Here is a 27,484-nt window from a genome sequence, read left to right as displayed (position 1 = left end):
TTTCACTATGTACTTGTATATGGCTGAAATGACAATGAACGCAACTTGAACTTGAACTAAAAATGTGATAAAAGGTTAAATAATTTATTTTTAAATCTACAGTAACACGAAGTAAAAATATTGTACACAGTTATCAGCTGCTTAATAGAAATGTGAAGTGTCTTGTAGTGTTAATAGGAACAAATCTAAAATATTTTTGATGCACACACCCACACACACACACACACACACACACACACACACACACACACACACACACACACACACACACACACACACACACAGTTTCGTTTGAGAGATTTTATTTCGGTGTAATGAAAGCCCCTCTTCTCACTGCACACAACAAAGTCGGATCACGAGGTGGTCTGGATTCATTTTACATTAATCATCAATACATGTCTTTTTTTTTTTAAAGAACAAAAATCAATATAAAGTTTATTTTTTACAGTGATAACTGCCAGGACATGCAAGAGAACAGAACTACTGTTAGCTACGACTGGTGCAGTTTCTTTCTTCTCTAATATTTCTAAACAGAATTCACTAAAACACCGGGCTGGGAAACGTTTCTATTATTTTTTTTTTTAAAAATCCCTACATGAACGTTACGGAGGCAGCGTGAGGAAATCGTTTGGTTCCGAAGAGACGGCTTTGTCTAAACAACTACACGCTATGTTTAATATCAGAACAAACAAAAAAAAACCAAAAAAGAAAATTAAAAAAAAAGAGTCTAGTTTGTTTTTTCACTCCAGTGTTTTAAATTTATATTAGAAATAAAAAATATTAAAAAATACACAGCATGTTGCTACAGAACTAAAACTGTTGTAGTCCATTATTTTATATATTTTTATAACATGAAACATAAATGAAATATAATCAGTGAGAAAAATAAGCGGCTTGTGTTGTTAATAGGAATGTGCCGATAATCAGTGACACGAAACATCACGATATTTAACACAGTATTGTTATCATGGAGTATCTTTAGCATTTAAAAAATAAAAAAACGATGTAGAGTATTTTCTCATCACTCTGTCGCTCCGACTGCGGAAAACAGTTTCCAGATTATTTCATTTTTTTTTTTAAACAATGTTTTTTTTTTTTGTATTTTTTTTTTTTAAAAAATCAAATCAAATCAAATCTCGGCACAAGCCTAGTTCCCGATCCGTCCTCACCAGGCACCGGGTTGCCAGATCTTGTCAGGAAGGACTGTGTGTTATATCAGTGTGTTAATATTGACCAACACGTACACAAAACAGGACAAAAACTAAACAAAAGCAAGGTACAAACTGCAATTAAAGCATGATACAGAGCTGTAAATAATTTCTGAATAATATAGTCATGTCATGAACCTTCAGTCTTTCTGCTTCACAGAAAACAGTTCCAGGAAGTCGCTCCGTATTTCCAATTCCTGCTGAAGGCGGTCAGTCTGTGAACAGATGCATGATGGGATGCGTAGTCTTTGTAGTCACTGTGTTATTACTCTAAGAGATCTTTCAGCACGATATCCATTAAGCAAGATAGAGAGTTATAGTGATGAAAAAAAACACAAACTCGGACAGGAAGCGGCGACGTCGCAGTAAAGCGCAAAAGGATGTGCATCACTCGTGAAGGTTACAGAGTCTTTAAACGTGTAAACCTGTAGATTATATTTCACACTGAGGGAAACTGTGTGTTTGGACGAAGCGATTTGGAGTTAAGAGTCTTGACGACGGCTCTGACGCTGACTTGGCGCCCAGCGTGGAACCGCGCCGCCGTTTCAACCCCGGAACATCCGTCTGTGAGCCAAATATCGCTTTTATTCCAGCACTAAAAAGACGCAGGACTGGAATCGACGTCAGGGGTTTCGTCGTATCACCACGGCAACAGCGTGACCATCTCAACTTGTTGATCAGGACTTCGAATATTATCAGTATTATTGCTAAATAAAGATGAAGAACTGGAAACCGGCTCATTGCTAACAAACCTTCCTTCCTTCAAATAGCAACACGTCCAGAACAACGCCGTCGTCGACGATGAGATTTTTTGCGCCGTGAAAAGATGAAAAACTGAAATGTGTAGGGAAATAAAATGTATTTTCATTTTTAAGCCAGCGATCCGATGATCGAAGGAAGCGCAGCGTTGCTCGTAAAAACACTCCCTGGCCCCAGAATCAGTTGACTAGCATCGATTAGCAAAGAACTTCTGAAGTCTGACCTTAAAACGTTTCAATTTGCTCACCATCATGATTCATACGTTATGGCTAACTAGCACGTTACGTAGCAGTAATGCGAGTGTGTATGTGGAGAGGAGTGTTACAGTAAAAACTCAGTTAACGTAGTTATTTATTTACACACACACACACACACACACACACACACACACACACACACACACACACACACACACACACACACACAGCACTGATATCAAGCATGAGCAGTTAAATCGGAGAAGAATAACAATATGAACGTACGAAATCTGGAGACTGATCCAGAAAAAAAAAAAAATCTTCGTAAATCCCCAACTCTGTAAATCTGGAGACGAAACGCAGCTCACGTTGCACGAAACGTCTTTTGTCGACATTTTAATTTGTCGACTTCTTGACAAAACGCGTCGCGCTAAACCCGCAGATAGTTTTGTGAAATGCTGTTTCATCACGATCGCATCCATCGAGCCACTTTTCTTGCCGTCAGCCACAAAACAACAAAATGGCTGAATCGCTGTTACAAAATTAAAAAAAGAAAAAGTGAATAAATTGTTTAAACGTATATAAAAAAAAAAAAAAACCCTCCAAAACAGGTCCCTCTCTTAAAATAATCGATAGCACAAATAAGGTAAAGAAGCGTTTCATTCGTTCGCTTTCGCCTTCTGTAACATCAGTCTTGTTTTATTTATTTTTTTCTCCACCACTGTGCGAGGCGGCAGTCACAGAGCCAGGAGTGTGTACGTAGTTTTTTTTTCCGATTCCGTGCAGGTTAATGCGATGGAATGTCAGACTGCGAGTCGACTCCAGGTGTTGGGCGGAGCTGGGGGCGGAGCCGGGAGTGGGTCTTGAGAAAATGGGCGGGGCTCGCAGCAGGGTGTAGCCTCCACTTTAGCCACACCCCTTCCCTGGCACAGCCGCCTGTGTCTGAGCAGCCGGTCTGTTCTTGAGAAATTCTGGAGAGAGAGGAGAAAAGAAAAAAATAAAATAAATAAAAAATGAGAAATGCGTGTTTGAGTCTCCTGTTTTACGTTCAGTCTGAGCTATTTTTGTGTAATTATGCTTGTAACGTGATCTTGGGCTTAGGAAAACCCCATTAGTATTTCTCTTAGCAGCAGGAGTGGCATTAATAGCAGAAGTAATAACAGTAATAATAATAATAGCAGTGTTACTACTATCACAGTCACTGTAGTAATACGCATAACAGTCATTTAACTTATTATTTATTACTATTAGCAGTATTAATAGTAGGTGTTTTAGTGTATGTAGCATTAGTCTTAGTCATTGTAGTATTGCTGTTATTAGTATCATTATTAGTAGTGCGATGGTAGTACTAGTAGCAGCAGTAGTATTAGCAGCAGTATTAGTAGCTATAGTAAGAGTAGTATTAGAGAATTAGTAGCAGTAGTTTTACTAGTAATAGACACAGCGGCAGTATTAATGGCAGTGGGGTTAGTTGGTGAAGCAGCAGTAGTGTTATTAGTAGTAGAAGTACAAATAGTAGTACTAGTATTAGTAGTAGAAGGAGCAGTGGCAGTATTATTAGCAGTAGTATTAGTATTAGCGGTAGTATTAATATTAGTAACAGTAGTACTAGTAGTAGCGGTAGTATTAATATTATTAGTAGTGGTAGCAATATTAGTAGTAACAGTAGTATTAGTAGATGCAGTAGTATTAGTTTTAGCAGTAGCAGTAGTATTAGTAGGGGTAGTATTAGCATTAGTAGTAACAGTAGTATTAGTATTAGTAGTAGCAGTAGTATTACTTTTAATAGTAGAGGTAGTATTAGTATTAGTAGTGGTAGTATTAGTAGGTACAGTAGTATTAGTAGCAATAGTATTAGTAGTAACAGTAGTATTAGTATTAGTAGTAACAGTAGTATTAGTACCAATAGTATTAGTAGTAACAGTAGTATTAGCATTAGTAGTAACAGTAGTATTAGTAGCAATAGTATTAGTATTAACAGTAGTATTAGCATTAGTAGTAACAGTAGTATTAGTATTAGTAGTAGCAGTAGTATTAGTTTTAATAGTAGAGGTAGTATTAGTATTAGTAGTGGTAGTATTAGTAGCAATAGTATTAGTAGTAACAGTAGTATTAGTATTAGTAGTAACAGTAGTATTAGTAGCAATAGTATTAGTAGTATTAGTAGCAATAGTATTAGTAGTAACAGTAGTATTAGTATTAGTAGTAACAGTAGTATTAGTAGCAATAGTATTAGTATTAACAGTAGTATTAGTATTAGTAGTAACAGTAGTATTAGTTTTAATAGTAGAGGTAGTATTAGTATTAGTAGTGGTAGTATTAGTAGGTACAGTAGTATTAGTAGCAATAGTATTAGTAGTAACAGTAGTATTAGTATTAGTAGTAACAGTAGTATTAGTAGCAATAGTATTAGTATTAACAGTAGTATTAGTATTAGTAGTAGCAGTAGTATTAGTTTTAATAGTAGAGGTAGTATTAGTATTAGTAGTGGTAGTATTAGTAGGTACAGTAGTATTAGTAGCAATAGCATTAGTAGTAACAGTAGTATTAGTAGCAATAGTATTAGTATTAACAGTAGTATTAGTATTAGTAGTAACAGTAGTATTAGTATTAACAGTAGTATTAGTATTAGTAGTAACAGTAGTATTAGTATTAACAGTAGTATTAGTAGTAGTGGTAGTATTAGTATTATTACTAGAGTATTAGTAATTAGTATGAGTAGCAGTCGTGATCTTATCAGCAGCAGTAAACACAGGACAGTAGAAGTACACAGTAGTGTAACTGTAGAGTAACTGTTCCATTAAAGTCTTTCACAAGTCTTTGACATGTATTAAAATTTCTAGAAGGAGTGTCAGTTGTAAGAATTTCGTAATTAGTCAAAGTCCTCAGGACAGAGGAGTTTCTACTTTGCAGTTTCTCTGTAACGTGACAAGCTGCGTTGTCTTTGAGAAAGAGAAGGTGAGAGAGAGAAAAGGAGATGCTGGTGAAAGCTTCTGATTGCTTATCACGGCTATAACGTAGGTGAGAACAGGAACCGACTTGTCTCTCGGACGTTGCACAATATTATCACAACCGCCTGCAGAATCTTTTCAGAGTCATGGCTCGGTTACTCATTTCTGCATAATCCCACATCAAAATGCAGAACTCCTACGCAAAGAAATGCCTAATGGGTTGCATGTCTGTACTTCTTTTCTTTTATAAGAAGTGATTTTCCCCCAGGTTGCCCTTCAGCCATCGAGTTTTGTTTTATGGCTGATATTATGACTCATCACACACCAACACACATTTGCCAGATATAATTATAACAGGATTGTTCACCAAAAAAAGAGTCCAAAAGAGTTTTTTTTTTTAAATTTTGGCTCATAACAGAGACGAGAACATGACACACAGAGGAGTCTCTGACCAGGTCATTATGAGGTGTTTAAAAACTGAATGCTTTGCTCACACTGTACATTTTATTCAACACTGAATAAATCAGCCTCGGGCCTAAACGACGGTGTAGTGTTTGATAAATGAATGAATGAAAGAATGAATAAATAAATAAGGTTATTTTAATTTTTGTGGTATTTGCATGAATATATGTCAATCAGATTTATTTCCATGGCAACCCGAAAGTATTTATGGGAAAAAAAAAAAAAAAAAAAAAAAAAAAAAAGATGAGTCAATATCTTCTACTGAACCCGAACAAACAGGTTGTTATCACTGCATTCCCGCCTACGTGATCATCAGCCGAACGGTTACAATTCAGCAGCAGACAAAATCGATAAAAATCTGAGATAGAATTAAAAATCTCACGTCTACATCTTGGCTGTTTAGTTTATTTACAATTTTTTTATAGTTAAACTAAAAAAAAATAAATAAAAAAAACACCTCATCACTGAACATGGCTGAAGGTTGTCTTGTTATTAAATCCCCGCCCACCTCGCAGCTCCTAAATCACCTGTACAAACCTGCAGAACAGGTGCAGCTGATACGGCCAACATCTCATATTACCACACTTTACTACATTACACAACACGCATCACGCCATGAAACAAACCAGCAGTAACACAGTGGTGCCGCATAAAAAAAAAATAATAAAAACCTTTAAAGATTGAGGTGGTGCTGATCCCTTAATTTAAAGTCAACAAAAAAATATATTAAAACTCAAAAGAAAAGAAGAAAAAATGTAAAAATTAAGGTGAACATTATCATTTTTAAAAAGTAGTGCTTTAACTCTAGTGGATGGATAGATAGATAGATAGATAGATAGATAGATAGATATCGTAGTACAGTATCGCAAAAGAAAGGAGTTATTTAACCACTACAAGTATTAAATTTATTGATTTTGCAGCAGTAGCACGCAGCTGATATCCCCCTGCTCACATGTACAATAAATCAGAATTAATTATTTTTTATTCTAATTAATGGGCCACTAATGTTGAATCTGTGATTTAGGAATTCATTTCACTCATGTGTGGAGATTTACTGTATAATCAGTAAACAATAAATACGTTTTTATTGTATATTAATCACACAAATATTTAAAATTATATAATTAAAAGCACAAAAAGAGGTTCTATGCTTTAAGTACATACAGTACATCCCTGACTAACAGAAACTCAATAGCATGCTAATAATAATAATAATAATAATAATAATTCTTTAATTACTTTATGATGTTTATTTATTTTTTAATCATATTTACGTGTACGGTGGTTTACCTGTTGGCATCGCTCACACTGATACGGTTTCTCGCCGCTGTGTACGCGCTTGTGTCTCTCCAGGTGATATCTCTGGATGAAGCGCATGTCGCACATATCACACGCAAACGGCTTCTCACCTGAACACACACACACACACACACACACACACACACACACACACACACACACACACACACACTTTGTGAACGTCGTCATCATCATCATCATCAACACAATTTCAGGAGAAAAGTCAAAACTGTGTAACTGCCCCTCATTATGCTCTACAGCGTCTCAGTTATAAAGGGTTTGTGTATTATATTTACATCAGTCATTAGAAAGGGATAAAAATTAAACACATAAAATGACTTTATACAAACTCGAGTTTGTAGTGAAGGCTGATTTTAAACATAAAAACGTGAGTTAAGTCATAAAAGGCACATTGAGGCAGATTTAGTGCTCTTCTTGCGATCGGTGTGATTCCAGGCGGAAAATTCACAACGGTAATGCTTCATGACGTAACTGAACATGTAAAAATAAATAAATAAATAAATAAATAAATAAATGAACGAACGGAATTATTATAAAGTCAATAGCAAAGTCTGGAAAAAAAAAAATCAGTAACTAATTTTTTAAAATATTTATATAACAATTTATACTAATTATACATAACTTCACAAATGTGTTCATTTTTTTTAATAATTATTGATTAAATAATTTTATAGAATTTAAAATGTACTCTAGGTGCAATTATTTAATTTATTAGGTCAATAACAATAATAATAATAATGCTCCAAAAATAAGAAAATAATTAATAAATAAAATGCAGATAATTATTTATATAACGATTTATCCAAATGATAAATAATTTGATATAATAGTTTTAGTTATCGGTTAATTATTGATGAAATATTTCTAGGCTTAACAACCTAAATTTTTTCTTTTACCTTCCAAAAACTGGTGGTTTTTTTATTATATCATTTATATACAGCTTTTTATTTTCTTCTACGCACCACCTCTACGCCGTGTTTATTTATTTTTTTTACTGAAAAACACAAACCCATGGCCACCGTGCACTTTATAAAGGTGAAGGAAATGAGTAGAATTTGCACTTTTACGTTTTTTCGCACTTGGAGTCCAAGTGTTTTGTTTTGTTTTTTATTGAGAGGGGAAGAACACATACCCGTGTGAGTGAGGCTGTGTCTTTCCAAGTGGTAACGCTGGAAAAATCTCATGTCACACATGGAGCAAGCGTACGGCTTCACCCCTAAACGCACAGAGCACCAATTCTCAGACACACTCAGCATTGGGGACACACACACACACACACACACCACGACACTGATCACCTCCGAACCTCCACACTGACGTAGCTGTTCTGAAATGGCCGTGAGGTGAAAACACAGCTAAAGATTGGATTTATTATTAAAAAATAAAAAATAAATAAATAAATAAATAAATAAGACTTTACAGCTTTACCGGGTGAGTGATAAGCTCAAGCTCCAACACGTTTATCCTCAGCTTCATTCAGCCAGTTTTGCGTCTCTGCGTTGTTTAGCTCGAGTTGATTCTGATACGATTTCGGATACGATACGGAATTCCAAAGCGGATCAGCACGGATCCTAGCGATAGCTGCTGTGAAGATACCTGATTAGCCTCAAGCTGGATACGAGTCCAGGTGTTTAGTTGTAAATAGTTCGTACGAGCGTTCACGCAAGAAATTTAGTGAAACGGAACTGAAAAACGTTCGCATCCTACTCGTGCTCCTGAGCGCGTCTACATTTACGCATAAGACAACTAACTAATGGAATCCTCGACCTGATCGACTTCAAATCATATAATCTGCACGGATTACTGCACTTTTATATCTGGAATATAATTCGGAGTTTAAAGTGTTTATGTTTATTACGTTTACGGCGTTTAGCAGACGCCTTTATCCAGAAACACACCCTCATGCTAGTTCACTCGCTCGGGGACTAAAAGCTCCATCCAGAACATTTACTCAAAACCAGTCACTTTATTTCAGTGGCTTTAATTAAAGATTCTAAAAATTAAAGAAAGCGAGTCGACACACACCCATAAACTAAGACAAATAAAACTATTCGTTCAGTTACGACAAAAGAAATGGTGGCGTATAACAGACACCTCAGCTGACGAAGAATCTGACGCTTGCTTATTATTATTATTATTATTATTATTTAGTGAGTAAAAATAACTTCCACTTCTGTTTTTCAGGCTTTACCCTGATCATTCATTTCGTGCTCCCAGCTGTCTGTCCACTTTACCTTTTATGGAGTTTTGTGGGCGTCACTTCATGCAAATGAGCTGCGTCAGAAACACGCGTTGCACTTTACGGCTCATCAACGTAGACACACGTACGAAGAAAATCAGCTCATTTGAACTTTAGCTTTAATTTTGAGTTTTAGTTTTAATTTCAGTTTGGCTTGCACAAACATTTACACACAACTTTACTAAAAGATTGATAAATGAGGCTCAATCTGAGAATTTAAATGTTGCATCACTCATGATCAGTCATGTGGATGCAGAATCTGCTCCAATCTTCACGTTTCCAGTGATTCGTAGAGGAAGTCAGTTTTGTATTTTCGATCACTAAATCAGAACTGTGTGTGTATTTTAGTGTATTTTAGGGAAATACCTCGTTTACAGGTTCTGAGGATCGGTTTAGCACTGTAAACTCTACCTACTAACTTGAGTGATAGAATCTGGACCAATGGTTTCAAAGAAAAAAATGGAAAAACATGCCGTTTAATTAGTATCCAATTACAGAGACATTGCTCAGTTAAGTTTTAATATTTTAATAATATCTAATATAATAATAATAATAATAATAATACTACGCTTCGTCATTCTTTGCGCTTGCAGAATTCCGTACACTTGCACTTTCCTGCTAATGAAATGGTAAAATAACGAATTACACTTGACGCTCATGTATTAAATATAAACAAGTCTTATTATTTATTTCCTTTCCATTAACTTACTTACACTAAAATCTCAACAGCGATACGACATGAAAAGTGCAAGTGGAGAAGCGTTAATGATGCTAGCGCAGCGTTCGACTAAAACTCGCACCTCCGACTAGGAAAAGCCAAATAAAACCAAATAAAAAGCCAAATAAAACGCCCCTGAACTCGGAATTCCTACTCATTAATTCAAAGTGCCGTTAAATCATCATGGCGGCTCACGGCATTAACAACAAGGCAGAATGTCTATTTTTAAACGAGTTACACTGTATATACAAGCTTGTTAAATCTATAACACCGACTACACAGTTCACTGTTTTGAGGAGGAAAATACACATCACTCATCACAGTTAGCTGGCTAGCTTTGCTGGAACGAGCTAGCTCGAACGCACGAAGGCTGAAAATGACGCAAGTCTGAGTTTTGACTTCCAGAGTTAAGCCGAACACCGCATACTGGCACACGGCGGGAAAACGTTTTCACCTTGGCTCATTCAGAATTCACATCAGCACACATGTTCATGTGCTCTATATAAATGTAAACGTGATGAAATGTATTAATTTAGCATCCTGGTTTGCTTCTTCGCTGTGTTCGAAGTCGAAAACTGAAGCAGAAAGGCATCGGGGCAAGAAACGTGTCTCTATCAGACCAAAAGCAGAAGAATAAAGATCAGTTATGACTGCTGACTGTATCAAAATGACAAGCAGGAGAGATGTTTTTGGGGGAAAAAAAAGGTTTCTATGAGATAAAATTCTTTAGTGGTGATCTTTCAGTTTATTTTTAGAGTTTGTTATTTTACACAACGGCGTACACAACAGCCCGAAGTGGACACAATTCACTAACGGAGGCTGTCCTGGTCCGATACTGACAAACCGTATTACTCATGAAGGGGTCAAAGCCTCGGGCACATGCACTAATATTAACCGCAAGGTGCTTATTGTGGCTAAAAATAACATGTTCCTAAAAGGAAAAAAAAAAAAGTCTAAAAACAAAACAAAAACAAAACAGAATGCTAAACGATTTCTTAAAATAACTTGCTGCAGGATATCCGAAACTACAGATAGTGAAATGTGCAAGAGTGTGACTCACGCCACCTTTCACTGTACACATCTGTTATGGTGTTGTATTACATGGCAACGCATAAAGCACAACACTGGACATTCCAGACTTTACCATATCACAAATTCAAACAGGAAGTGCATGAAGGCTAAGATTGCTTGCGTGTCGATGAGAGGCACATACCCGTATGAGTGAGGCTGTGTCTCTGGAGGTGGTAACGTTGAAAAAACCTCATGTCGCACATCGAGCAAGCGTACGGCTTCACCCCTGAATACACAGAGCACCAATCATTCACATTCACCCCGGCCTTTCTACGTACACGCTGAAATTATACGCTTTATATGAAATTATATCCTCGTAATTATCTAACCTTATCACGGTGAACAAAATAATCACAATGATGTAAATCGGTTTTATTAAGTCATTTCCTTAATGTAGCGGAGATTTTAGCATTACACAATGTTACTTAAATTTATTAACTATTAATAAACAATGTTCAGGGAAAAGAAGTTACAGTAATTTTACTTCAAGTTCAAAAAGGGCTTATATATTGACAGGAATTTCAAAATAGATGAATATAACTATTCAAATAATGTAATTTTTGTAATTTAAATGCAAATTTTTTATAGCTACAAATCTCTCAACCTTGCAGAAAATAAATACAGGTAGCTTTTAGGACACAATTTCTGCTCTGTACTTTTAAATATTTCAATATATTTCAGTTCAATATTTAAAATAAAACTGAATTTTTTTTTTTGTCTAATTAATTTCACAATGGTAAAAAAGATTATTTTAAAGATTCTAAAGGTTTTTTAATGATAATTTTTTTTTTCCTGATCCTGTCAAGTTTTGTTTGATGAAGCTCTTGACTGGCTAACAGGTTAAAATCTATAATTAAATATAAAAATATATACCTGGCAAAACGCATAATTAAACGATGAATGAAAGAAAAAATAAGCCCAAAACTTTGGGAAAAAAAAAAAAAAAAAAAAGGTTAAAATTAATTTACTAGGCTTCCACAGTAACTTCCAACCAAATTCAATAATTACAATTAAGAAAAAAGAAAAAAAAAAAGCTACAATTGTTCATAATTATGATGTGTAGTGCTGAAATGTTGCTGTAACAATATTTATTATAAATTTTTTATGAATGAATTTGGTTATGTTAGCTCGGGAATATGGATCTGTTGTAACTACAAACTCGAGTTTGTTGTGTTGAGTTTTAACGTCCGTCATGCGCAAGTGGTATAAAGAGACGAAACCTACCCGTATGGGTCAGGCTGTGTCTCTGCAGGTGGTAGCGTTGGAAAAAACGCATGTCACACATGTTACACGCATAGGGCTTCACCCCTAAGTGCAAAAAAAAAAAAATAATAAATGTAAATAAATAAATAAAAATAAGACATAATTGTATTAGCCATATCAGCGATATGCAAACAGATACTAGCTATAATAAGTTTAATAAGTAGCTAGAAAGGTTAGTTAGCTACAAATCAGCAAAATAATGCATCTATAAAGAAGTTTGGTCATAAATTTTTTTTTAAAAATTGTAATGAAGAGCACTTAATAAATGGATAATACGGTTTTATTTAGGCATGTGCCGATGAACCGTTACACGACACTGTGATGTAACACATGCAATAATATTACTGTGATTATTACATTTGTAGTTTAATTAGAAAGTTTTGCAATAAGCTTTAACATTTCATGTGACATTATGTTTGAAACTAATTTTAAATGACCACCTTACTTTGAGAACATTACTAAAACAAAGAATTAAGAAAAGTACATCTTTTTCAAATTCACTTTTGTAGTCTGTTCATTTAAAAACAAGGTTTGATGTAAAAGGTGTCATTTTAGAGCAAGCTAGCTGCTCAATTTCTCAATTTATATCACAGAGCAAAAATATTGTAAATCTTGGGATAAATGTTAGGAAATTACTGTATAAATTTATAGGAAATATGTTGCAAAAAAAATAATTCATAAAATCGGCACATGCCTAAAAACAATCAATTAATGCGTAAGAGTATGGTTGTTTTTGTTTATTCCTATAAGATTGCCTTAAAAGGTGAATATTACAGGTATATTAAAAGTAAACATCGGCATTATGGATTCCACAACATAAAAATACTTAAAAAGATAAAATATAGCAAGAGCAGTGTGGTTCCTTTAGGGTTTGATTAAGCATGCTGATGTTCTTAACAGTGTTGCCAACTTAGATCATAATCAACATTTTTATATTTCTTGTTATTCTTCTATATTTAAGATCAAATACTTCACTGATAAAGATGATGTTCAGGATGTGAAGGTTTACATACAGAAGATAGCTTTGGTACGACTATAAATATAAATACACTCAACGTAGCGCAGATAGAATAGTTTAAAAATTAATATAATAAAAGGACAACAAATTCTAACACTCTAAAAATAGTATGAGTGATACGTATGCATGTTTACTAGGGCTGCGCGATATATCGAAATATCGCGATATTTGTATCACGAGGGCTTACGATAAGTGAAGGATTACAAAAAGTTACGAAAAGTCAAAGTTTTTGGGCGACGCAGATAGCAGAGCACGCAAAAGAACATGAAACATGTAAGTTGGTTATGTCATTTTTGGTTTCTAGATATTAAAATATAATTTAAATTGATTTTACACACTTATAGCATTATCGTACTACATTATCGCATCGCATTATTGAACAAGTTATCGCATTTTTCTTGAATATCGTGCAGCCCTAATGCTTACGATATAAGCAGCACAGATAAATATAGCGTGAAATGTATTATACAGAATGAGTATTGTATAAGCAGTAGACTCTGGGTATCGTTACACAAGTATAATGAATACCTGATAAATATAGTATATAGTATAATAATGGAAGTAGGTATATGTAAATATATAAAGTATAAGAATAAAATAATACATACTATAATAACAGTATAACTATAAAAGTATAGTAGATGAGTATACTGTAAAAATATCACTATAAAAGTAAGTACATAAATATTTATGTATTACATGTACAATAAAGGTGTAATTACATAAGAATACTTGTAATGCAATGCATAAATATTACACTTACATAGTTAATTCAGTTTTTATACTTTATTTATTATATAGTTATACTATTAAGACTGAGTATAGTAAGCTAAGTAGAATATAAGTGTAAATATAGCAGTATAATGTTACTAGAATTCTGTATAAGACTGCTACAAGTATTTTTAAGTATAATCAATCTAGCACACGAGTATCTATAAGAGTAATGTGTGTAATCTGGAACAATAACAGTTGACAACAATCAGAAATTGTATTAAACGTTTATCAATTCATCATTCAATCAGGATTTTTTTGTTAAATTTTCGTTACAGAAGTTGGCAACAGTGCTCAGGTCGCATGCGTGTGGTTTATTTCTACAGAATAGTGGGTTAAGGTAGAAAGACACATACCCGTGTGAGTGAGGCTGTGTCTCTGCAGGTGGTAACGGTGGAAAAAACGCATGTCACACATGGAACAAGCGTAAGGCTTCACTCCTAAATGCACAGAGCAAATTATTAGTCATGTGCATTCGCTACGTCGAAAAAAAAAAATAAATACACGCCAAGTCATTTACAACAGCTCACTTATATATACTTTCATAGTGGTCAGTTTTCAAACTTTTCATTTCCTCAAAAATTTAAATCAAGGCTCTTAATCAATAGTTAATTTTCACCACCAGAATTTTACCATAAAATTTTAGTTTGTTCTTCCAAAATTTTTGATACATAACGATATGATAATGAGTTAGCCTAGTTGTTTGTTAAAAAGCTACGACACAATCTAGCAACTGAATAGTTTAATTTTTTTTTTTTTTTTTGGAAATCTGAGGTAATTATGTTAAATTTTGGCAGCAAAGGCAAAAAAAAAAACCTTTTGTTCAAGAATGTAAAAAAAATCTGTTAGATCTGTTTTAAAAAACAGCTCATTTAAGGGATATGTAGTATTTAATTTAATCAGTAATTCTGTGTAAATTATAGCCAAAAAACAACCTTGTTTATTTTATTTTTTGTTTTGTTGCTGCACTAAACCTAAAATGGAGACGCTGTTCAGAAACCATTAAGACTTCATATATGCAGAGAAGTATAGTATAGAATTGGGGGAGAAAAAATTAATTAAATTAAACATAATTTCGTGTTGTAAACTAACACAGCTATACTTATACGAAGTATGAATATGAATGAGGGCATGTGTGGGACAGTATTAGGAAATATTGTGTACGAATATATTTACTACAGAAGACAATTAAAAGTTTTCTCTATGAAGTTTAAAACTACTCATTTCTAGCCGTAGTTTGAAATCTCATGCCTGAAAACATAACATTCAAGAATACACGAAGCATGGAGCAAAATCTAATTCTTTTAAGAATCTGTGATCATTCCTGTGTGACCGTTATTTTTACGAATTAACAGATTATACTTTAAAAAAAAAAAAAAAAAAGTCACTTGCATTGGGGTTGATTGAGTATAAAGAGACAAGACATACCCGTATGGGTGATGCTGTGTCTCTGGAGGTGGTAGCGTTGAAAAAACCTCATATCACACATGGTGCAAGCAAATGGCTTCACCCCTAAACGCAGAGTACTAATATTAGAATACGCGATTTCGATATTCACCAAGAATGTAACTTTTATCTAAGCTTCAAATTGTAGCTTTACAAATGTTTTACATTTATCTCTACCTCTCATCACTAGCTAGGAATCATACAGCTTTTAGATGTCTTAAATTTAAAAAAAAAAAAAAAAACTAAAACTAAAAAAAACACAGTTAAATGTAGTGTTTTCACAAACTCTGGGTCGTATATAAATTAGCAAACAAAAAGCTGAAAGGAGGAGAATGAAATTGAGAATTGAGAAATCAAAATATTACTGGGGAGAAAAAAAACAAACAAAAAAAAAACACACCTAACCAAAATTGGCAAGATTAGACATGTGGATTTGGTAAAGGTTTAATAAGCGATATGTTTTGGCACAGGAAATTGACACGTACCCGTGTGGGTGAGAGTGTGTCGTTGAAGGTGACAACGCTGAAAAAACCTCATATGGCACATGGAGCAAGCATATGGCTTCACCCCTAAATAGAGTATCATTGTATTAGCATGGATTTTTTTTTTTTTTCTTTCAGTTCATGGTCACTCTCTAGCCAAACATGAGGGACCATTTTTAGTTTAAAAAAAAATCATGGGAATGTTTATCCAACTGGGGTCAGAGCAGTTTTTAATGAGACTAGATTAAATCAGTTTCTTAACTGCAATTATTGAATGCATGCACGTAATCAGTCCCATGCTAAGGTCTCGAGAAAGTCGTTAAGAAGTTCAGCAAAGTGGTCAGGTTGCAAAGACACATACCCGTATGGGTTAGGCTGTGTCTCTGCAGGTGGTAACGCTGAAAAAACTTCATGTCACACATGGAACAAGCATACGGCTTCACCCCTAAACATACAGAGTTCCATTATGTCAAGATTTGGCAGTCAGTGAAACTACAGTTAAAGTACAGTACGTGTTTAACACCTCTCTCTGCGACCTATTTTCAAGTCACCACATTCAAACTCGAGTTTGTTGCAGCCAAAACATTGATGGTACCAAACAAACTGCGACAAATGAAGCTGAGACTTGAATGCATTGTTGCCAACTCTGTTAATTTGAAGATCAAACCAATAATTTTCACTGTGGAGAAATAGATGTGCAATTCAGACTGGAGTTCAGCACTGCATGTCAACTTCCAACCTATAAAAGCTTGATTAACTTTCAAGCGTCTGTTTGATGGGAACTTTTTTTTTTTTTTTTTTTTTTTTTGCTCACGCAATGACAAAACATTTCCAAGATAAAGTCATTCTCAAAACTTTGTACCATCAATTGTGAAATCTTGAAGACCTCATAGGTTTTCTAATAAGTCCTGATCACGGTCAACTGCTGAAGTGGAAAAATAGCCTAACACTTTTGAAAGGAAAAAAAGTTGGCAACAGTGCTAAATTGCACAGTAGCTTAACCAGGTGTAACAAGGCAAATCTGTAAGGAGAGACGACCCGTACCCGTATGGGTTAGGCTGTGTCTCTGCAGGTGGTAACGCTGAAAAAACTTCATGTCACACATGGAACAAGCATACGGCTTCACCCCTAAACATACAGAGTACCATTATGTCAGGATTCGACAGTCAGTGAAACTACAGTTAAAGTTCAGTATGTTTTTAACACCCCTCCCCACGACCTATTTTCAAGTCACCACATCCATACTCGAGTTTGTTGCAGTCAAACATAGACTGTGCAGTACACCAAACAAACTGTGATAAATGAAGCTGAGACCTGAATGCATTGTTGCCAACTCTGTTAAGTCGAAGATCAAACCAATAATATTCACAGTGGAGAAATAGATGTGCAATTCAGACTGGAGTTCAGCACTGCTTGTCAACTTTCAACCTATAAAAGCTTGATTAACTTCCAAGTATCTGTTTGATGGGAACTTGTATTTTTTGCTACTCAAGCAATGACAAAAAAAAAAACAAAGATTGTGAAATCTTGAAGACCTTGTGGGTTTCCTTATGTCGTACTTCCAAACCCATTAATCCTGGTCAACTGCTGGAGCAGAAAAATAGCCTGACACTTTGGAAAGGAAAAAAGTTGGCAACAGTGCTAAATTGCACATAAGCGTAGCCAGGTGTAACAAGGCAAATTTGTAAAGAGAGACGACCCGTACCCGTATGAGTGAGGCTGTGTCTCTGCAGGTGGTAGCGTTGGAAAAAACGCCTGTCGCACATGGAGCAAGCGTAGGGCTTCACCCCTAAACGCACAGAGCAAATGATTAGCTCCCAGTCAGGATCAAAACACATTTAATCCCATTTTATCCAACACATATGTAATTTGCAGGTTCCTACAACTGCAGGGTTCCATGTCAGTTTTACAGACATTAAGACTGAATGTCATGCTTTTTGGCAGTGCATTACACATGAGCAGAACAGACAGGAGGTATCCACAATATTTGCAACATTTGTGTGTGAACAGTTATTGGGCAAGATGCTGGTCTTCGACCCACTAGTAAATGCTTGGCCTCTACCCACATGACACTTTACCATACCCAAGTCCCACTTGACCCTATAAAATACCTACATCCCACTTGACCCTATAAAATACCTACATCCCACTTGACCCTATACCATTCGCACGTCCCACTTGACCCTATACCATTCGCACGTCCCACTTGACCCTATACCATACCCAACTCCCACTGGACCATTTACCATACCCAAGTTCCACCTGAACCTTAACCTTACCCAAGTCCCACTTGACTCTATACCACACCCAAGTCTCACTTAACCCTTTACTATACCCAAGTTCTACCTGTTCCTTTACCATACCCAAGTCTCACTTGACCCTTTACTATACCAAAGTCCCACTTGTCCCTTTACCATACCCAAGTCCCACTTGTCCCTTTACCATACCCAAGTCCCACTTGTCCCTTTACCATACCCAAGTCCACTTGACTCTATTCTATATCTAATCCCCACTTGACTCTATACCATACCCAAGTCCTACCTGTTCCTTTACCATACCCAAGTCCCACCTGACTCTATACCACATCCAAATCCTACTGGACCATTTACCATACCCAAGTCCCTCCTGATCCTTAACCATACCCAAGTCCCACCTGACTCTATACCATACCCAAGTCTCACTTAACCCTTTACCATACCCAAGTTCTACCTGTTCCTTTACCATACCCAAGTCCCACTTGTCCCTTTACCATACCCAAGTCCCACTTGTCCCTTTACCATACCCAAGTCGAACTTGTCCCTTTACCATACCCAAGTCGAACTTGTCCCTTTACCATACCCAAGTCGAACTTGTCCCTTTACCATACCCAAGTCCCACTTGTCCCTTTACCATACCCAAATCCACTTGACTCTATTCTATATCTAATCCCCACTTGACTCTATACCATACCCAAGGCCCACATGACCCTATAGAATTAACCCAATGCCAAGGTATGCATAAAAGCTTGATGCATCGGGTATGTCCCCAAATGCATCAGGAAGCCATTTAGAAGACAAAGCAGTAAGTCCAAGTATTGAAACCATGCCTTATTTTTAAAATCACACTCTATATATGGCTATAAGTTATTATAGCAAAAGGGACAATTCCCTCAAGGTAGCGAAATGGATCCATGTATCCAAGTATTTTATCATCTGCAATTAAGATATAACACATCAAGTAGGCTTCTTGACCTGATCAAAAGACCGAAACCAGGGCTTCCAGATGGCATGACAGAAAAGTGTTTGCCCTTTTGCCTGGAGATTGAAAGTTTGAATTCCTATGATGCCACAACCATCCATGTCCAGGAGTCCAAAAGAGCAAAATCAGCCACTCTCTGGATGGGAGGGATGGCATACTCTCTCTCCCTTTTCAATCACAGAGACATTAGCCAATCATGGGTGTCTCTGCATGTGGAAGTGGGTAGATAGCGCTTTCCTCTAAGTGTGTTACGAACTTGATAGTCTTCGCCCACCCTCGTTGGTAGCTGTCATGTGATAAAGGAGAGCTGCCTGGTGGGTGGGAACTGGCCAAGACTAAGTTAGGGAGAAAATTGGAGGGAAAAAAAATTAAAACCCAATTTGTTCTTGACAAGCTGTAACATAGCAACAATAGCTAGCATTTACATTTTTTCTCCCAAAAAATTGAGAACCCCTGGTAAATTCAATGTGACAAAGGTTCTCCCTTCAGATAAAATGTATTCAGTTACGTGGCCTTTTGTCACTAATTGAAAATTTTCTGCTATTTGAAAGGACAAGGAAGGACAATGTGTGCTGCTGTTTTGCATACCCCCCACCCCCCTTACTGCATTAGCGCTTAGTTACAGTTACTGTCAGCTATTTTCATTTGCCCTAAAATGTGTTTCACACAAAATATTGACAGGCTCATGAATATTGTGGATACTCTGCAGAATACTGGCCGAGAAACATATATATATAATATTTGCAGACAAAATGGTTGCAGGCACAACGACTACTTCCTGCATAATAACCATAATGTTATTTATAGTAGGGAAAAAGGTTTAGTATGAACCACAAAATATAGACAAGTGATTGCTTTAAAAAAAATAAATAAATAAATTAAAAAATTTAATTAAAAAAAAATCAGAAGCCATGCTGACGAACATCTAGCATGCGAAACAGACAATGGAAAAAGGCAAACCGCAGAAATAGTTATGCACTGCAGTAAGCAGAAAGAAAATAGGGAAAATGTATGGAAAAGCTTACTGATCAATCAAAGGTTACGCAAATGAGTAACAAGATGTAAAGTGCTTTGATGTAACCAACGGCAACAGTAAAACATGGCGAGTGATTAGGATAAGAGGGGTCATTACCCGTATGTATGAGGCTGTGTCTCTGAAGGTGGTAACGTTGGAAAAACCGCATGTCACACATGGTGCAAGCATACGGTTTCACCCCTGAATGCACAGAGCAAGATATAAATCATATGCCCTAAAATATATCAAATTCTAGGATCTAGAATTATTCTATTCTGAGGAACATGACAACTAGGAGACCATCGATCATGCATTCAGAGCGTATTCAGACCCCTTCACTTTTTCCTTGTTTTATTTTTTCGTAATCAATCTGCAGAAGATACTCCATAATAAAACAAACAAGTTTTCAATTTTCTTTCATTTATTAACAGTAATTTTTTAAAAAAACTATTACAATTACAAGTATTCAGACCCTTTATCTCAGTATAGAGGCTCCTTAGCATTGAATACAACCTCCGTTTTCTTGGGAATGATACTACAAGCTCGGCCCAGATGGATTTGACTTGGTTTAGAAGGTCCACCTCATCAAGAGATTCGTTCTTCTTTGCAGAACCTCTCAAGCTCTGTCAGGTTTTATGAGGAGCATTATTATGAAGCTCTGGAAGGGTCACTTAAGGGCATTTATGGACTTCACACCTGCGTTGTGTCTGGTCATTGTTGAGTTAGAAGGTAATTCTTCATCCCAACTGAGCACACTTAAGCAGCTTTTGTCTTGATCCTGAAGAACCTCCCAGTTCCTGCTGCTGAAAAACATTGCCAGCTAACACAACCTGATGCTACCACCACCACGTTTTGTTAAACACTCAACTACAAAGTCCTTATTGGTGACGTGGTTGCTTTAATAGCAGTTTCTTCCATCTCCATCTCAGAGTGACCATCAAGTTTGTGGTCACCTCCATGACTAAAGCTCTTCTTCCCAATTTGTTCAGTCTGACTGGGTTCCAGATTCCAGAGTAATCATTGGAAGCCACTATGTTCTTCACTATGTTCTTCCAGATCATCAAAGCTGCAAAAATTTTCGGTTTCCTTTCTCAGATAGATATCGACATAATCCTGTCTCTGAGGTCTAAAGATCATTCGTATGACCTCATGTCTTGGGGATTTTTATAGACAGAAGTGTTCCTTTCTATATCATGAATTCAGCACAGACAAGCTTATAAAAGTTTGTTAAAAAAAAAAAAAAAAAAAAAAAAAAAAAAAAAAAAAAGTTGTAAACACATCTTAAGATCGATCAATGGAAAGACAAAGTGTTCAGTTTGGAGTGTCATAGCAAAAAGGTCTGAATACTACTCTAAATGCACTTCATTTATTATATGTTGAAGATTAACTGAAAAATTGGTTCTGCTTTCTCAGTATGGAGTTTTTTTTTTTTTTTTTTTTTGCAAGATTGATGAGGAAAAATATGCATTTTATAGTAATGAGGGAAAAGTGCATACTTTCAGAAGGCACCATATAAAAAATTTATTGGTTAGATTCCATAAATTTCATTAAATTAGCTCACATGATATCTCGGTCAATGACAGGATGTTGTGCTAGGTTAGATAATTAACGATATATTAGACTATGTTCAATTTTTTGCTAAAAATTTGTCTGCCATTTGGACAATAAGAATATATTATATTCCGAATAATAACGTGTGTTGTACGGAACTAGCACAGACTAAAACAAAAGGAGTATCAATGTGTAGAAGAGCACTGGTGAGTTTTAAACACTTACTACATGAAAGAAAATAAAAATTATATCCAGTAATGTCAGAAAAGAGATGGTTACGCTAAGATAAATCTCGATCTCAGGAGTTAAACAAGTTGTGAACTTTGCGTCTGACGCGAATGGTGTTTTAATGAGCGAGATTTATTCCAGAGTAGCAGTTTAGTGGGATGCTTTCATAATTTTTTTCCCACAGATTCTCTGTATTTGTACGCTGCTTCTTGATGATATTAACTGCTGCCATAATTGTAACTTAGAGCTTTTATTAACCAACAATGAAGCTTCATGATTTAAGCTTTTGTTGGAATGATAACAGGGTCAGTAGAAACTGAAAGGTCACTGGAACCAAATATTTCGATGCTTGCGTCCAAGATGCTAAATTCAGAAAAATCTCAGCACCAATATTAAATTTTAATTTGATAAATAATATTGTTTGTCCTTTTTTTTTTCTTTTTTCAAATCAAATTTTCATTAAAGTGCTATGTGGGAAACAGAACTAGGGAATTTTCTCTGCCAAGTTTGTCCATATGCTTCCAAAATTTCTACCTACTTCTACAGAAAATCAACATTTTTTTCACTTTTTGGTGTAAGAACAAAAAAACTGACACCTTCTCAGCAAATTAAGTGGATTACTGATATGTTGCACTCGATCTCAGAAACCCTGAACAGTATATTTTATACTGAAGAGCTCTAAATAGAGTAAAGTACTTTTTATTTTATTATTTTATTTATATTTTAGTATATATAGTATAATGCAATATTCCAGGGAATAAAGTTACACTGAACAATATCATTTCAATATATTTAAAAAAATCCCTCTCTTGTATTTTATCCCATTTAGAAACTAGACTTTTTTTCCTTTTATATCAGAAGTATCTACGTAAGAATATTACACTAAAATGTAAAAATAAACAACTTGTATTAATACACACAATATACAATATTTTCTGCTCCTGTCTATAATCGTTTTTCAGAAAGATTCACCAAATTTCAGATGTTATTTAGTACATTATACATCAGTTCCTCTCACTGTTACGTGTCTCGTATGAATAAATGAGGAGGACTGTTCCACTTTTTCTACATTTCACGGCTGTGACTAAGAAACTCCTCTGATTTTATTAGGAAAAAGAAACGTAAGGAGAATTTCTCGTACCAGTATGAGTGAGGCTGTGTCTCTCCAAGTGGTAACGCTGAATAAACCTCATGTCACATATGGCACAAGCAAATGGCTTCTCCCCTGGGCGAGGTGGGGGAGAGAGAGAGAGAGAGAGAGAGAGAGAGAGAGAGAGAGAGAGAGAGAGAGAGGGAGGAAGAGAAGAGAAGAGAAGGAAAAAGCAGAGTAGTTAAAATTCAATGTACTTTTTTTTGTTTGTACTAAAGACCTTCTAACAATAAAAATCAAATGTAAAAAAAAAAGACAATAATAATGCCAGAAAAAATTAAATAATAAACAAATTATTTAAAAAAGACAGGAAAAAGTTGAGTAGCTAAAATTTAATGCACTTTTTTTTTTTAAAAAAAAAAACGTCCTTTTAACAATAAAAATCAAATTAAAAAAATTAATAAAATAATAAAAAGACAGTAGAAACTAGTTAAAATTCAACATAAGTTTTTTTACCAAAGAGCTTTTAACAATAAAAATAAAATAAAAAAGTAAAATAATAAAAATATTACAAATAACAATGTAGTGTAATAAAACAAAACAAAAAAGTATAAAAAATTATTTAAAAAAAAAAAAAGACAGTAAAAAACTGAGTAGTTAAAATTCAACCTACATTTTTTTTTTACCAAAGACCTTTTAACAATAATTTTATATTAATTTAATTTGATTTTTATTTAAATTTAATTTAAAATTTTTTTTTTAAATTATAAAATAAAAGAAATTATTAAAAAAGACAGTCAAAAGCTGAGTAGTTAAAATTCTATGTACATTTTTTAACAATAAAATAAAAACAAACCTTTTAACAATAAAAAATAAAATAAAAAAAAAAAATAAAAAACAACAAAAAAATTAAAATAAATAAATAAATACTACTAATAAAGTAAAACTACATAGAGAATGCTGATGTTTTCTTCCTGAAACAAATACGCGTCGTACCGGTGTGAATGAGAATGTGTCGTTTCAGATGATAGCCGCTTCTGAAGGCGCCGTAGCAGTGATCGCAGATGAAGTTCTTCTGCACTTTGGAAAGCGGACAATTCCCGTTCTCGTCCACCACGACAGCCTGGGAGACAGAAATAAAGGTCATCGCACACGAGGAAGCTCGTCCATAGTGTCGGGATGTTCAGAGCCCCGCTGTTTAAATAGGGCCTTTCGCACCATGGGAACCTTTTCATAGTTCCTGAACTAATTGTGGAACTACCCACTTTTTGTCACCTCTGGAACTGGGTGTGATTTTAGTACCGACTGCCTTTTTCGAGAACCAGATGAGCTCCTACTCCGGAGCAGGGTCTAACCAGCACAACTGGTTCTATCCGTGACGCAAGTAGACGTTGATTGGCCAAACGCGTAGGAAAACGCCCTCACCTGCCATGATTTAAAACGCCGCGTAAACATACTGTAGCGTCGACTTATTCCGCAAGTATGGAGAACAGCGATAGATGGACGCGAGACACAACAGAAACACACAGCTCCGATCACAGCGTCCTCCATCCTCCGGCTGTTTACGTTGTTCTTCTTTGTTTCCGTTGTTGAACGCGGCGCACAAATGACGTCGCTGTCGACCGGCTTACGTCACTTCCTAGCGCCCGCTGTCGGTGCGAATGCAGCCCTTTAAACGGTACTGGGAAATAGTTCACGCAAAATCGCCCAGTACTTTAGTACTGTACATTTAGTTCTGGAACTAAAGCGGTGCGAAAGGGCCTTATATCAGCTGTTTAACACATTAATCTTCACATAGTCCTTATTCACAACTGCGTACAGTTTAAATACTAATTCTCTAATTAATTCTCTTTGAGTGATGAACGATGTTAAAAATGTCGTTAATTAACATACGTAAGGAGATGTTCTGCTGATTTGCTCAATCAGCGATCACGTGTCACGTTTAGCTCCGTAGAGTTGTTATTTTTTTCACCTAGACGGTAAAGGGCAGGGTTGCCAGATTGGGCTTTTTTTAAAATTACTGCTTTTGTTTGATAGCAAATAATCAGAATTAATTCTAATAAATTTTCACACAAAAGCAAAGTGCAGTAAGTGTCTATACGTACAGAACCGTTTCCACTGTAAGATATACTGCAAAGATTTTGGAGTACTGTCTGTACGCCGTAAACGTGTGAGTGAAATGAGTATTTCACGTGCGGAGAAAAAGAAGAAAATGCCTCTGAGGTCCAAAAACCCAATTGTTTTTTAAAAAAAATTATACGTTTTTATTTTAAAACTACACACCATCCCGTCTTAAATTAAAACATTAAATCTTCTTGTCCTGCTCATTGTCTTTTCTTCTGAGAAACCCTCACCCTTCCCCCACACCAAAACTCAACACCTCCTCCCTCACACACACACACACACACACACACACAGAGACACACAATGTGTGGGCAGTATAGCATGCACTGAGCCAACACACACACACACACACACACACATACACACACAAAATAGTTCATAAGTAAAAGCTCAAAAATAACACTCCAGAATGTTATACAACTGTAGTATGTTTTAGAAATTTACAAATATACAAACTTAGACTAAGGAAGTGTGTGTGTGTGTGTGTTGGGAATGCATGAAATGAATGCACAACCACCCCCACTCGCCTACACACACACACACACACACACACACACACACACACACAGCCTCCCAGCACTGACCTTCCCTCCTTTCCCCTCCTGCTCTCGGACTTTACAGGGCGTTCCCGACTTCCTGTTCTTCTTCTTCAGCTGCATGTCCTCGTTCGGTCGCATTTCCTTCTCGTCCAGCAGGCGAGGGGCGTGAATGTCGCCTTCTTTACGGACAAGCTACACACACACACACACACACACACACACACACACACACACGGGTTAACAATGCATTCTGGAATCAATTAAGCAACCCTTTTCACTTTTCAAACACTACTCACAATTTTATATGATTTATTAATTTCAAAGTAAAATAATATGGTTTTAAAAAAAAAAAAAAAAAAAAAAAAAAAAAAAACAATCGCCATTTAAATGTTTGTTACTTAAAACAAGCCTTTTAAAGAACAAATGTTTTTGGCTACATGTGGACGTATTTCATCATTGCACTGCCTGATGTAGTGACAGTGTTCTGTTCAGTAATTCACAGGAAATGTGAGGCAGCCATCTGTAAAGTTCAGTATGTTATTGGTGACATTCAGGAGTCAGAGGAAACGTTCAGTAGTCACAGGCGACGTTCAGTAGTCACAGGCGACGTTCAGTAGACATAGATAATGTTCAGTAGTCACAGGCGACGTTCAGTAGTCACAGGCGACGTTCAGTAGTCACAGGCGACGTTCAGTAGACATAGATAATGTTCAGTAGTCACAGGCGACGTTCAGTAGTCACAGGCGACGTTCAGTAGTCACAGGCGACGTTCAGTAGTCACAGGCGACGTTCAGTAGACATAGATAATGTTCAGTAGTCACAGGCGACGTTCAGTAGTCATAGGTAAAGTTCAGTAGTCATAGGTAATATTCGGTAGTCAGAGGTAAAGTTCAGTAGTCAGCGGTAACTTTAAACAATGTGAGGCAGCCACCTGTAAAGTTCAGTATGTTATTGGTGACGTTCAGTAGTCACAGGCGACGTTCAGTAGACATAGATAATGTTCAGTAGTCACAGGCGACGTTCAGTAGTCACAGGCGACGTTCAGTAGTCACAGGCGACGTTCAGTAGTCACAGGCGACGTTCAGTAGTCACAGGCGACGTTCAGTAGTCACAGGCGACGTTCAGTAGTCACAGGCGACGTTCAGTAGACATAGATAATGTTCAGTAGTCACAGACAACGTTCAGAAGTCATAGGTAAAGTTCAGTAGTCACTGGCGACGTTCAGCAGACACAAGTAATGTTCAGTAGTCACCGGTAACTTTAAACAGCCAGTGGTTACGTTCAGTAATCATTGGTAACATTCAGTAGTCATCAGCAATGTCCAGTATTCATAAGTAAAGTTCAGTAGTCATCGGAAACGTTAAATAATCTTAGGTAATGTTCACTTGTTATCGGTAACATTCAGTAGTCAGTGGTAAAGTTCAGCAGTTTAACATACTGTCAAGTAGTTAATGGTCAAGTTCAGTAGTCACCTGCAATGTTCGAGAATCACAGGTAACGTTCAGCAGGTAAATGTACAGCTCAGTCATTGAAATCAAGTCCAGTATCTACCGGTAACAGTCAGTAGTTACGAGTGAGATTCAGAACTTTCTGGCAACATTCAGCATTAACATTCAGTAGTCAGGTAACATTTAGCAATTAACTCTACTGTTTAGTAGTTAGTGGTCAAGCTAGTTAGTTACCATTAACATTCACGAAGTCAGTCACCTGTAACATTCAGTAGTCCGGTAGCGTATATGCGGTTAACTGTTCTGTTCAGAAGTGAATAGCCAAGTTCAGTATCTACTGGTAAAGG

The 27,484-nt window shown here is 35.9% G+C and overlaps 1 protein-coding gene across 14 annotated transcripts in view; it reads right to left on the bottom strand.

The window, feature by feature from the left end:
- Positions 1–285: 285 nt before the first annotated feature.
- znf740a (zinc finger protein 740a) overlaps positions 286–27,484 on the bottom strand; it is a 29,866-nt gene continuing 2,667 nt past the window's right edge. The window contains exons 4-18 of one of the 14 annotated variants that reach the window (XM_053227075.1): positions 25,735–25,881; positions 24,023–24,149; positions 23,078–23,161; positions 20,275–20,358; positions 17,611–17,694; positions 16,950–17,033; positions 16,267–16,350; positions 15,909–15,992; positions 15,406–15,489; positions 14,334–14,417; positions 12,150–12,233; positions 11,068–11,151; positions 8,030–8,113; positions 6,868–6,986; positions 286–3,135 (exon numbers count right to left, since the gene is read on the bottom strand). In XM_053227075.1, coding sequence (XP_053083050.1) covers positions 2,968–3,135; positions 6,868–6,986; positions 8,030–8,113; positions 11,068–11,151; positions 12,150–12,233; positions 14,334–14,417; positions 15,406–15,489; positions 15,909–15,992; positions 16,267–16,350; positions 16,950–17,033; positions 17,611–17,694; positions 20,275–20,358; positions 23,078–23,161; positions 24,023–24,149; positions 25,735–25,881 — 1,485 coding nt within the window. In that variant the 3' untranslated portion in view covers positions 286–2,967. The remainder of the gene's footprint in view (positions 3,136–6,867; positions 6,987–8,029; positions 8,114–11,067; positions 11,152–12,149; positions 12,234–14,333; positions 14,418–15,405; positions 15,490–15,908; positions 15,993–16,266; positions 16,351–16,949; positions 17,034–17,610; positions 17,695–20,274; positions 20,359–23,077; positions 23,162–24,022; positions 24,150–25,734; positions 25,882–27,484) is intronic. The other 13 variants (XM_053227077.1, XM_053227081.1, XM_053227078.1 and 10 more) reach the window with 13 other exon arrangements.

Source organism: Pangasianodon hypophthalmus, chromosome 20, assembly GCF_027358585.1.
Source record: "Pangasianodon hypophthalmus isolate fPanHyp1 chromosome 20, fPanHyp1.pri, whole genome shotgun sequence".
Classification (NCBI taxonomy): domain Eukaryota; kingdom Metazoa; phylum Chordata; class Actinopteri; order Siluriformes; family Pangasiidae; genus Pangasianodon; species Pangasianodon hypophthalmus.
This window is presented reverse-complemented; position numbering and strand designations above follow the sequence as displayed.